Source organism: Pogonomyrmex barbatus, unplaced genomic scaffold, assembly GCF_055798465.1.
Source record: "Pogonomyrmex barbatus isolate J1 unplaced genomic scaffold, ASM5579846v1 scaffold13, whole genome shotgun sequence".
NCBI classification, from domain to species: Eukaryota; Metazoa; Arthropoda; class Insecta; order Hymenoptera; family Formicidae; genus Pogonomyrmex; species Pogonomyrmex barbatus.
In genome coordinates this window covers 1,283,122-1,295,904 of record NW_028297109.1, presented here as the reverse complement: position 1 = coordinate 1,295,904, position 12,783 = coordinate 1,283,122, and the positions used below count along the sequence as shown (strand labels likewise).

The window sequence follows — 12,783 nt, the reverse complement described above, 5'->3', positions numbered from 1 at the left end:
GTCGTTGGGGGCTAGATCTGGTGAATACGGTGGTCAACCAATTCGAAGTTCGTGAATTTTGGCCATGGCGACCGCCGAAGTGTGAGCAGGTGCGTTGTCTTGATGGAACAGCACTTTCTCCTTCTTCAAATGCGGCTGTTTTTTTGCAATTTCTGCCTTCAGCTTATCAAATAATGATGCGTAATATGCTCCCGTTATTGTTTTATTTTTTTCAAGATAGTCGATACACACAATTCCGTGACTATCCCAAAAAACAGTCGCTATTACCTTCCCAACTGATGGAACCGTCTTCATCTTTTTCGGAGCAGGTTCACCCTTTGCAATCCACTGTTTTGACTGTTCTTTTGTCTCTGGAGTGTAGTGGTGGATCCAAGTTTCATCTATAGTTATGAATCGACGCAAAAAATCTGACTCGTTTCGCTTGAACCGCTCCAACAGGCTCTTGGAAATGTTCATTCGAATTCGTTTTTAGTCCAAAGTGAGCAAGCGCGGCATCCAACGCGCGGATAGCTTGCGCATATCCAATTCTTCAGTCAATATATGACAAACGCGTTCTTTCGATATACCCATAGCCTCTGCTATCTCTCTAATCTTGATTCGACGGTCGTTCAGTACCATTTGGTGAACATTTTCGATCAGCGGTGGTCGCAGTTTTTGACCGTCCGAACGCTCATCATCAGTCAAGTACGATCACGTTTAAATTCAGCTGCCCATCTTTTTACGGTGGCAAATGATGGGGCAGAGTCCCCGTAAATAGCGTCCAACTCGATTTTAATTTGCGCAGGCGTATTGCCTTTCAAATGTAAGAATTTAATCACAGCACGATATTCAATTTTTCCATTTTTACAAAAACACTGACATCGACTGACACAAACGACTGTCAAATAACAACTGAGCGTCCAAAATGGCTGAAATTTTTACAAAAGTCTTTCAAAGCATTGAAAGATATCTATTAGATTCGGAAAAAAATTAACGGAGACCGACTGGATTTGAACTCGGGATTCCTCGTTTATCAATCCGACACTTAGTCTGCACGACCACGACGGCTCCTCTCTGTTAGCTGTTTATATTTCGAATCTCTTTCATGACCGCTTACGGTCGTCTAATTCTTACAGCTCGGCCATTCTGGCATTACATTCGTCCCGAATGTACCGAGTCTTCATCTACCGGAATTTTATCCGAAACTTGGAGCTTCTGCTCCCGAATTCGTTCACTTTTTTGAACGATCGACATTGGAGTATTTTTACTCCCCGACTTTTTTCGTCCACTTTTTGAACGATCGACACGACATTGGAGTACTTTTACTCCACGACTTTTGAACGATCGACACGACATTAGAGTATTTTAACTCCCCGACTTTGTTCATTTCGAACAACACACAAACGACACACACAAAATCGACTGAATTCTCCCTGTCAGGTAACATAGGCTGTATCCTCTCTGAGGTAACATGGGCTGAATCCCACTTCTGAGATTGAAAGATATCTATTAGATTCGGAAAAAATTAACGGAGATCGACTGGATTTGAACTCGGGATCCCTCGTCTACCAATCCGACACTTAGTCTGCACGACCACGACGGCTCCTCTCTGTTAACTGTTTATATTCCGAATCTCTTTCATGACCGCTTACGGTCGTCTAATTCTTACAACATATACTATTATAGTACTACTAGAATAGTTTTGACGAGTAACGTCATCTTCATGTTAAGGCTCAAAACTTTTCAGACTACCCTCGTATATTAATACATACAATTAACACATATTAACACAATTAATACATATGCATAATGTGTTATGTATAATGTTTTGATTAATGTTTATTTTACAGATCATACTAATCAGGATTGGTGGTTTGTAAAGAAACATTTGACCGAAGAAAAAGGTTGGGTACCAGCACAATATTTATTAGATGAAGCACATTACACTGTTTACTTGCAACGAAAACTGCATGAAAAGATTGATAAATTGCCAATCTTTGAAAGTAATTATTGTATTTATTTATAAAACTCAAGAAAGAAATCGAATAAAACACAGAATATATAAAGTTAATATATCATATTGCTCTTATTATAGGCGATTATTTGCAATTTAGAATTTGAAATATTTGTAAAATATTGATAGCTTATACACATATTTGTATTTTCTTAGAACCGGCTCCTGGAGAAAAAGCTTCAGCACCAAGATTTATTGAAAAATTGCAACCAATTCATACATTAGATGGTTACACTGTTCAATTCGAATGTCAAGTAGAAGGCGTACCAAGGCCACAAATAACTTGGTTCCGTCAGACTGCTATTATCAAACCATCTATTGATTTTCAAATGTATTATGACGAGGATAATGTTGCTACGTTGATAATCAGGGAAGTTTTTCCCGAAGATGCTGGTACTTTTACTTGTGTTGCAAAAAATGCTGCAGGATTTGCATCCAGTACCACTGAGCTTATTGTCGAAGCACCTCTATCAGATCACGGATCAGACGTTACGGGTTTGTCAAGAAAAAGTCTTTCAAGGTATGCACTTCTCTTGAAAAAGCTATTGTAATCAGAATCATCTATCACTTTTTTCAGTTGGAACTAGCTTAGTTTGATAATATAAAATTTGTAAAAGTAACATGATATTTACTACTCGTCATAATTTTGTATTATATTGTATTATAATTCGTATATTATAATTATTATATTATTTTTTATTATTATTACACTGTTCAGAGAATCATCACTTGCGGACATATTGGAGGGTATACCACCTACATTTTCTCGTAAACCAAAAGCGAAATATGTTAATGAAAATGACGATGTGATATTAGAATGTCGATTAGTCGCCGTACCAGAACCAGAAATAACATGGTATCATAAAGATATTCAGTTAGTTAACCAACAAAACATTGTAATTGCAACCGAAAGCGACATGCATATGTACTGCAGTGTTATAAAGATCACCAAAATTCAAAAGAAGCAGGAAGGAAAATACAAGATTATTGCTAAAAACAGAGAGGGTGAAGCTACCATTGATATTCCTATAAAGGTTGATCGACAATACACAAAGCTATATTTATTATTAACTCACTTTTATGCATTATATATGTAATATAATTAATATATTCTCTTGATAGGTAAAAACTGGAAAGAGCGAACCACCCGAAATTTTAGAACCATTACAATCTCACATAGTCAAAGAAGGCGAGACTGTCGTTTTATCGACTCAAATAGTTGGTAATCCACCCCCGAAAATAATATGGTATAAAGACGGAAAGCCAATAAAGAGCTTGCAGTCAAAACAAGACGGACATATTAATTCATTAAATTTAATCCAACCTCAATTAAAAGATAGTGGAGAATATTCGGTCACAGCTGTCAATAATATGGGTAGAGCCGAGACTCGAGCTACATTGACTGTAGAGAGTAAGATCAATTAAATGTTTTTAATTGCACTACATATTGCGATCTAATTTAAACGCTTAGCTTTTTCTTCATTCTCATCATATTTATTTTTTCATTATCTTCATTTGCCTCTATAAGAATCAATAATTAATATTTACTTCTGATAGCTAACTAATATTAATTAAATAAAATAAATTGTATTTTATTTTAATGATTTCTCAGGCAACAAAATATCCTTGATTTATTATCAGATGTAATCTTATAAAGCGCTTCTTTACTAATGTGTTTTCAGTTAATTTCGCACAAAGCAACACTAACATTCAACATTATGAACATATGAACGACAAGCATATCTCGTTTATTAAGGGTATGATATAATGTACATTTTATATTGCTGTGTTGTCAATCGTTCAATACAATTATAATTTTTCATATAAAAATGATTCTTTGTAGTAATAATTCTTTTATATTTGTGAATTTCAGAAATATCAAGTGACGCCCCAGAACCTCCATTGTTTATCAAACGTTTCCAAGAAATAATCGTTCCAGAAAATAGTACTTTTACGTTAGTTGCCAAAGTAACTGGAAATCCCATTCCAGAGGTTACTTGGCTTAGAAACAATAAACCTCTTGATAAATCGGCCAATATCATAGAAAATTATGACGGCGAAAACATTCTGCTTCAAATTCAAAACGCAGACTCTGAAGTTGATGCTGGAGATTATAAATGTATTGCTAGTAATTCAGGCGGGAAAGCCTCTCATGGTGCAAAAGTTACGGTAGATGTTGCTAAAGTCATTTTCACAAGAAAATTGCAAAATGAGATTATAATCGATGAGTATAAAACTCTAGAATTGAATTGCGAGACATCTCATACTGTTTCCACAATATGGTGGCATAATGACAAAGAAATCAGCGGGATGGATCACCGTGAAATAATCCAAGAAGGACGTCTACACAAGTTACTTATTAAGAAGAGTGGCCTTTCCGATGCAGGAACATATAAATGTACCGTCAAAAATCAAATGACTTCTAGTAATGTTATTGTCAAAGCTACCAAGCCGGAATTCGTTAAGAAGTTACAGGACTTTGAGGTAAAAGAACGCGATGTAGCGATTTTAGAGGTTGAAATTACATCTCAAACAGCCGACGTTACATGGCGAAAAGATGGCGAATTATTAATACCAAGCAAAGAAAAACTAGAGTTTGTAAAAGATGGTACCGTGAGAAAACTTTATATCAGAAATGCATCAGTTCATGACGAAGGTGAATATACGTGTGCTCTTCCGGATCAAGAATGTACAGCAGAAATTACGGTTGTCGAATTACCACCAGAAATTATTATAAAAATGCAAGATATAACTATAGCTAAAGGAGAGAAAGCAATGTTTGATATAGAACTGACGAAAGGTGACGCTTTGGTACGTTGGTTCAAAGACGGTCAAGAATTGCAATTCTCCGAGCATGTGCGATTGTCAATCGATGGTAAAAGACAGAAATTGAAAATCTATGACACCGAAATAGAAGATGCAGGAGTTTATTCCTGTCAAGTTGGCGATCAGACTTCATCAGCTAGACTGACGGTTGAAGAACCTGAAGTAGATTTTATTAAAAAATTGCCAGATGTTACTTTAGTGCCTATCAACACCGATGCAATTTTTCTTATAGAATTATCTCGTGCCGATATACTAATAACATGGTTAAAGTAAGTTATTTATTAACATTATTATAAATATAAAAGTATAAAAAAATTCATTTTTTGATAATTATAATATAATCGAAAATCAAAACATATATACATAATGGATTGTGTATGAAATTTATACAGGAAAGGTGAAATAATCGATTATGTATCATCTTCGAAATATAATATAATTGACGAAGGAAATATCAAGAAACTCATTGTTTCAAAATGTACAACCGAAGACATCGGTGAATATACTGCTGTAGCTGCTAATGTAAAGACATCATCTAGATTGAAAATCGAAGGTAAATTTCTTACATATAACTTTTTTTTAAACATCCAAAGAACTTAAGGTATATTTTATATAGAAAAATGCGAGCGCGCACATGTGTATAATGAATTCCATAATCAATCTTATTGGCGCGCATTTCAATTTTCTAGTTTGTATATAATTCAAATATAATATTTTATATAAATGTCCATTATTACAGATGTCGGAATATCGCCTAGAATTCATCCTGATACGCTCAGAAAATACAAAACGATGAAAGGCGATGATATTGACATCGTTGTAAAATTCACAGCTATGCCAATTCCAATTGATGAGTGGACTGTCAATGGCCACGTTCTTAAAAAATCTAAACGAATCATTCCGTCCATCGATGGATGCTCAGCCGTCTTAACGATCAGAGCTGTACAAGAAAAAGATTTTGGTGATTACAATCTAAAACTAATTAATCCTTATGGAGAGGAGAATATAGAAATCAGCGTCATTGTTGTGCGTAAGTATTTATATATTTATCTGTTGTATATTGGAATAATCTTCCGGAAGAAACATCATTTTCGTGAAATAATAATAAAAATATACGTGTACGATATACGTGTGTGTGTGTGTGTGTGTGTGTGTGTGTGTGTGTGTGTGTGTGTGTGTGTGTGTGTGTGTATACATGTATATATGCGTTGCAGAGGTACCTGGAGCACCAGGAATTCCAGAACCTCTTGAAATAACCGATAACAGCATTACTCTTCATTGGAAGAAACCAGATTCAGATGGACACTCTTCAATCATAGAATATATTTTAGAATATCATGAAAAGACAGAAATTTTGTAAGTAATGTACAAAATTTATTAGACTTCTTAACAAATCAATGAAAAAAAAATAAAATCTAAATATTGTGTATTTGAAATTTCTATGATTTGATTAATAAGTAAAGAAATGATTTTATTTTAAGATGGAACAAAATTACGGAAACAATAAACGAAACTACGTATAAATTGACGAATTTGACTACCGACAAAGAATATACTTTTCGCGTAACTGCTGTTAATGAAGCTGGATCAGGAGAAGCATCTCCAAATACGCCATATTTAAAAATTTCTAAATTATCAACATCCGAACCACCAACGGTTCTCGAAGCACTTAAAAGTATTGTGATTGGATTAGAAGAGACTGTCACACTCTCTTGCGTAATTGGTGGTGTGCCAATACCTCATATTACATGGTAACTTTTCGTTTTTTCACTTTTTCTGTAATTACTGTGTAGCTAAACATATATTCAAAACATACCTTGAAAATCATTTTCTAGGTTGAAAGATGGCAACGTTTTCGAAGATGATGATATTACGTATGAAAATCACGTAGCTAAATACATTATTAGGAAGACCACCGAAACCTCTTCGGCTACATTTACAGTCAAAGCCCAAAATGATGCAGGAACGGTGGAAACATCGTGTCAATTAAAAATCCAAGAATCTCCAAAGATTACCTGCGATGAAAACTTAAGAAACCAAAGATTAACAGTAGGCGACAAATGGAAAGTTGAAATTCACTTTAGTGGTTTTCCAAACCCGGAAATAATGTGGACAATGAATAATAAAAAGATAATTGATAAACGCATTTTCATTGAAACTAAGAAAAATACATCTGTCATTATGATTCCTTCGCTTGTTAGAGATGACACAGCCATCTATACAGTGAAGGCGTCGAACGAAGCCGGTAGTTCGTCAATGGAATATCGTCTACATGTCATAGGTTGATATCTTTTTTTTATATTTCTTAGATCTGTCAAAGATGACTTGTAATAGCTTTGATTTAGCAATCAACTTAGTAGTATGTATGTATATATGCGCGCGTGCGTGTTGTGTGTGTGTGTGTGTGTGTGTGTGTGTGTGTTTTACAAGTTAAATTAAAATTAATAATATGCTTAATACAATCCATATTGTAGATAAACCGAGCAAACCTCAAGGACCAGTTATCGTAAAAGAAATCAGACAAGATCGCGTTACCATAGAATGGCAACCGCCAAAAGACGATGGTGGCGTGGAATTGGAAAGATATATCATCGAGAAATGCGAAGCGAGTAAAAAGAATTGGACAAAAGTAGGTGATGTCGACAAAGAGGTCGAAAATTTCTGCGCGCAGAAATTACAACAAGATATTGACTATCTATTCAGAATTGTTGCTAGAAACATAGTTGGACCATCAGATCCTTTGGAATCCGAACCAATTAGAACAAGAACTTCATTTGGTAAGAAAAGAATTATAATCTTAATTGTATTAAATAAAAGAATGTTAAGTTATATATAATTTTAAATAAATATATTTTACTTATTCGATACAGAAACACCAGGACCACCAAAAGGACCACTCCAAGTTTCTGGAATGACGAAAATGTCATTCACATTAAAATGGGAACCACCAGAGAATGATGGCGGTACTCCTATTACAGATTACATTATTGAAATAAAAGAAATATCGAAAAAAACTTGGCAAAAAGTTAGTAGTATGATTTACTTAATTACTTAATACACCGCACCACCAAAAGTATGTTTGCTAATTTTTATCTATGATGATTTTTTAGATTGCGAGTACAAAAGGAGACATTACTAATGTTACTGTAACTGATCTAAAAACGGACACATCGTACAATTTTCGAATAACAGCCAAAAACAGTGTTGGTATTGGTCCTCCGTATATAACAGAAGAAGCAATTATAACCGGTAAACGACCAAGTGAGTTCATTAATAAATCTTTAAATAGATCTCAGCTTATGAAATTAACTTATTACTGATTTTGATTAATTCCCGATATGTCATTTAATTATTAACATATTGGCTTTTGCTTCTGCTTTTATTCAGAAATAGTAAAGCTTACAGAAAATAACATATATGCGCTATTAGGCATATTTCCCTCAACCAAAATGATCATCGTTAAGAGTAAGTTTCTTGTGTCTTCAACTTATTCCTTACATCCAACTCATATCTTGTGCTTTCTATAATTTTTTTATAAAATATAACTGCATAAGTTTAACATATAAACTCTGATATTTGTATATACTATGTATATATAAATGTGTGTGTGTGTGTATGTGTGTGTGTGTGTATTTTGTGTATGTATATATATATGCATGTATTGTACCATAATTCATTTTTTAGCACCACCTTCGTGTCCTCTAAATGTCCGAGCGATAAATGTCACCAGCAAGAGTATCACTCTCAATTGGTCACCACCAATTACAACAGGAGGATCAGAATTGACAGGTGACAATATCTGCAAAGAGAATACAATTCTTACAACATGGTATCTCTTGTTATTGATTAAATATTATTTTCTTAATGTGACAGGCTATGTGATTGAGAAAAGACCATTAATCGGGAAAGGCGCTAAGTGGACCAAAGTTGTTACTCTAGACGCTACAACACATCAATATTGTGTTGAAAACTTGAAGGAAAGTGAATTTATTTTTAGAGTTTTTGCTGAAAATAGCGTGGGTCTTAGCGTACCGACCAATTCCGAGCCGATTACCTTAAAAACTCATGCCAGTAAGTCACTTGTTTTCACACACGCGCGCGTGTGTATATGCGTGCATACATGCGTGCGTGCGTGCGGTGTGTGTGTGTGTGTGTGTGTGTGTGTGTGTGTGTGTGTGTGTGTGTGTGTGTGTGTGTATTTATTGACACCATGCAAGTTATTCTATATGACATGTAATATAAATAAAATGACACAATTAATATGACAACTTGTTTTTTTAAATCGTTTGTAGCTATTCCGTCACCACCTACTGCTCCGTTAGAGATGAGACAAATTGCGGCTAACACAATGGTAATCGAATGGGGTAGACCTGAATCAGATGGCGGTGCATCCCTAGAGGGTTATAAAATCGCTATCAGAGATGCAAAGAAAACTATGTGGATGGAAGTGGGAAGAGTTAGTGCAGACATTCAAAAACTTAACATTAGAGACTTACAAGAGAATCATGAATACCTTGTGAGAATCTTTGCACGAAACGAGATCGGATTCAGCGATCATTTGGAATCGGAAGAATCTTTTAAGATTGTACCGACCTCGGGTATGATTTGCCATTTTTTATTACATTAGCTTCAATTTTTTTATTATTTGTAGAAGATCTCATTATCTTATTTCTCATTATCTCATTATTTTATTATCACATCGCTTTAACCTCTAAAGAGAGGGATTAAAATTATCATTTTAAATGTCCGATACTAAAATACTGAATTTGTTTCATTGACAGAACTATCGTACGTGGAACCAATTGCAGAGGCTATGGATAAAGGTGAAACCGCATCAATCAGCTTTAGCACAGAAAACACAAGTTCATGGTTACGAGAACACAATATGGATGCCGATATACATTCATATGCGAGAGCGAGATTACTTAGGAAAGACGAGTACTTTTTCCGCATTTGGCATTATGCTAAAAAGTTATTTGAATAAGCATTTCTAAACTTTACATATAATTATGAATTTTTTATTATAAAATTTTTATTATAAAATAGTCGGAGATATCTCATATTGGTTTTATCCGCATTTATAATTTTATTCTTTATTCTTTTTTTTTCGAACATTATACATTTAATCAATGTAACCTCTGACTCTTCAAATCAAGTAATGACAATCGTATCTATTAATTGGTCCTGTATAAAATCGAGAGTTATATATCAATAATTATATACATAAAAACTAAAATTTTCAAAAATAAAATCAGATAGTGTCAATGGAGTGCTAATCTGATTTTGGAGAAGTGCTTTTCTCTTTGGAAATTTTATGAGAGCCTTCGGAAAATGTTTACCCAATGTTCATTGTACAGGCAATTCTCTTTTTATTTCAATTTTGTCGCTCCGAAATACTACTAATATTATTCCTCTGTAGTTAACAAATTTAATTTTTTGCCGTTGATAAAGTTGTATTTACAACTAAATAACAACAATCAAAGTTTTATGCGTCTTTGTATTTGAAATGTTCAAAGATATGACATTCTTCATTTATTAGAGATGTATCTGTGTAAAGATGCAACTAGGAAACAACTCGTTTCCATTTATATGACAGAATTTACAATTACTTTAGTATTTAGTCTCCAAATATATACAGTATATATGGTTATTATTATATCCACGCTATATTTAATTCTAATTAATATTATTATTGGTATCGATACATCAAGAAATAACAACGAAACGAGAAAATACGCGTATTTGGTGAGACGTAAAATATAGGTGCCATCATCAACCAACGACGCGTCGTATCTATTTCACACTTATGTAAAATTATATAATTACTTATGTAAAATTATATAATTATATTTATGTAAAATATTTCATTTATCAATTAAATTATTAAAAATATTATCATATATCGCAATGTTCCTCACCCAATAATTTTTAAAGTCATAAGTTTGCTTAGCATAATAAAGAAATTCTTTTAAGTTGAAGAAAGTGATTAACGTTAATTTGTTAACACTACATTTTAAGGATTTAAATTAATTTAAACATAGTGTTAAGACAAATATACAGGATAAAAATTTTTTAATTCTTCATAACTATTTATGCAGCTAAACATTTACATAAGATTTTACACAATATATCGTTAACTTAATTAAAATAATACCATATACAGGGCGTTCCCAAAAAAATGATCAAGTGGTCATATACAAGTAAAGCAGACTAAACTGAATCGAAAAGTCCTGTACTATTTTGTGATTTTCGCAATAGTTAACAAGTTATTAATTTATCAAAATAGTCAAATTGCAAACGCACGATGAAATAGGACCGCCCAGTGAGACACGCGTTCGCCGTCGCTAGGCATGCGTAGAATTGTTGATTACAAGCGGCATTGGCTACGCTTTCATCTACGTACGTTACGTGCGCCTAGCGTAATCCACGCAACGGCGAACGCGTGTCTTACTGGATGGTTCTATCTCACCGCGCGTTTGTAATTTGACTATTCTCATAAATTAATAACTCGTTAACTATTATGAAAATCGCAAAATAGTACAGGACTTTTTGATTCAGTTTAGTCCGCTCCATCTGCATATGATGGCTTGATCATTTTTTTTTGGAACACCCTACATAAGGATGATTCAGAACAACCGTTTGTCCTTAAAGGAGCGTATTCCTGATTTTATTCTAAGATAATTTTTCCTTTACCAAAATTTTATTCGAAACTTAGTTTTTAAATTATAAGCAGAAATAGTTTATCAATTACAAGCTGAGTATAGAAGATAGAGAGGGACGGCGCAACTCACCGTCCGACACGTGGGACACACTGGATCAGCTTCTGCTTTGCTACGAAACACAAACATACATGCACATTCGCGCTCGCACGTATGCATGCACACATACACGCACGCACACGCACATGCATGCACACACTTACTTTGTAAAAATTCGATGTCTTCGTACCTTGCAAAAAACAGACAGATAATTTCACTCGCTGTGATAGCAACTTTTTTCCATGCGACGAATCCACACCGAATAAATCAAAATTTTTCTTTCTTGAATTATATCAATACTCACGCACTCGATTGATTTATAAAAATTCAAATCTATCGGTCCATCACTATTAATCGCTACCGATTAAGAGAAAACAGTTCGCAAATTACGGACCGCATACAGAAGATAAGCGAGTATTGATACATGCAACACATGCATGCTTGCATCTTATTACACGTGCATGCGTGCGCAGATGCACGCACACGCACATGCATCACGCACAATCACCCGCGTCGGACGCCCGCTGAGTTGCACCACCTCTGCCTATCTTCTGTACGAACTGTTTTCCCTTATAATTTAAAGACTAAACTTCTGATAAAAATTTGATAGAGGAAAAATCATCTTAGAATCGATTCAAGAATATGACATTTTAAGGACAAACGTGTTATTCTGAATCACTCTTATATATATATATATATATATATATATATATATATATATATATGTATGTATAGGGTGTCCCAAAAAATAGCATATACAGGGTGTCCCAGACTTACACCCGTTAATAGCAAATTCCTAAGATCATTTCGAGATGAAAAATCTAATACCAAAATGTCGTGGCTATAGTTTTCAATTTATAAGGGTTTAAAGTTGACTAATCCAATTGTCTGAAATCGTGCGCTCAGGCACGGCACATTGCACAGTAGCAAAGGTGTTTTCAAACATCAATTCTATTTTGCGAATTGATGTAATTCCACGTTCATTGTTGCAATTGTTTCCTATTTTTACCTTTTTATGCGTGTGCTATTAATTAATTACGGGAATAATAACAGCATAATAAAAAAATATGTGGAAATGCAATACGCATCGAACTGTCACAGCTGTCACATGTAATATGTCATAAGTGACAACATTCGCGTGATATAAATTAATAATAACTAATAAATAATATTTTTCTATTTATTTTGTATTTATTCCTATGTATT

The 12,783-nt window shown here is 34.0% G+C and overlaps 1 protein-coding gene and 1 long non-coding RNA gene across 9 annotated transcripts in view; one reads left to right on the top strand and one right to left on the bottom strand.

The window, feature by feature from the left end:
- sls (sallimus) overlaps positions 1–10,717 on the top strand; it is a 122,000-nt gene extending 111,283 nt beyond the window's left edge. For all 7 annotated transcript variants that reach the window (XM_089072201.1, XM_089072198.1, XM_089072200.1 and 4 more), the window contains 17 exons: positions 1,830–1,982; positions 2,150–2,513; positions 2,712–3,027; positions 3,116–3,404; positions 3,867–5,088; positions 5,212–5,372; positions 5,559–5,849; positions 6,034–6,175; positions 6,301–6,570; positions 6,655–7,100; positions 7,294–7,596; positions 7,690–7,844; positions 7,930–8,080; positions 8,504–8,608; positions 8,693–8,890; positions 9,112–9,417; positions 9,601–10,717. In XM_089072201.1, coding sequence (XP_088928327.1) covers positions 1,830–1,982; positions 2,150–2,513; positions 2,712–3,027; positions 3,116–3,404; positions 3,867–5,088; positions 5,212–5,372; positions 5,559–5,849; positions 6,034–6,175; positions 6,301–6,570; positions 6,655–7,100; positions 7,294–7,596; positions 7,690–7,844; positions 7,930–8,080; positions 8,504–8,608; positions 8,693–8,890; positions 9,112–9,417; positions 9,601–9,803 — 5,075 coding nt within the window. In that variant the 3' untranslated portion in view covers positions 9,804–10,717. The remainder of the gene's footprint in view (positions 1–1,829; positions 1,983–2,149; positions 2,514–2,711; positions 3,028–3,115; positions 3,405–3,866; positions 5,089–5,211; positions 5,373–5,558; positions 5,850–6,033; positions 6,176–6,300; positions 6,571–6,654; positions 7,101–7,293; positions 7,597–7,689; positions 7,845–7,929; positions 8,081–8,503; positions 8,609–8,692; positions 8,891–9,111; positions 9,418–9,600) is intronic.
- Positions 5,230–12,151, bottom strand: LOC148937536 (uncharacterized). Of its 2 annotated transcripts, none has more exons than XR_016138240.1 (5): positions 11,742–12,151; positions 8,487–8,618; positions 6,636–7,130; positions 6,040–6,126; positions 5,230–5,759 (listed from the first exon to the last, which is right to left on the bottom strand). It is a non-coding gene; the product is annotated as an uncharacterized LOC148937536 (long non-coding RNA). The 2 variants fall into 2 exon arrangements; XR_016138241.1 differs by having other exon boundaries at positions 11,768–12,151.
- Between the last annotated feature and the right edge of the window lie 632 nt (positions 12,152–12,783).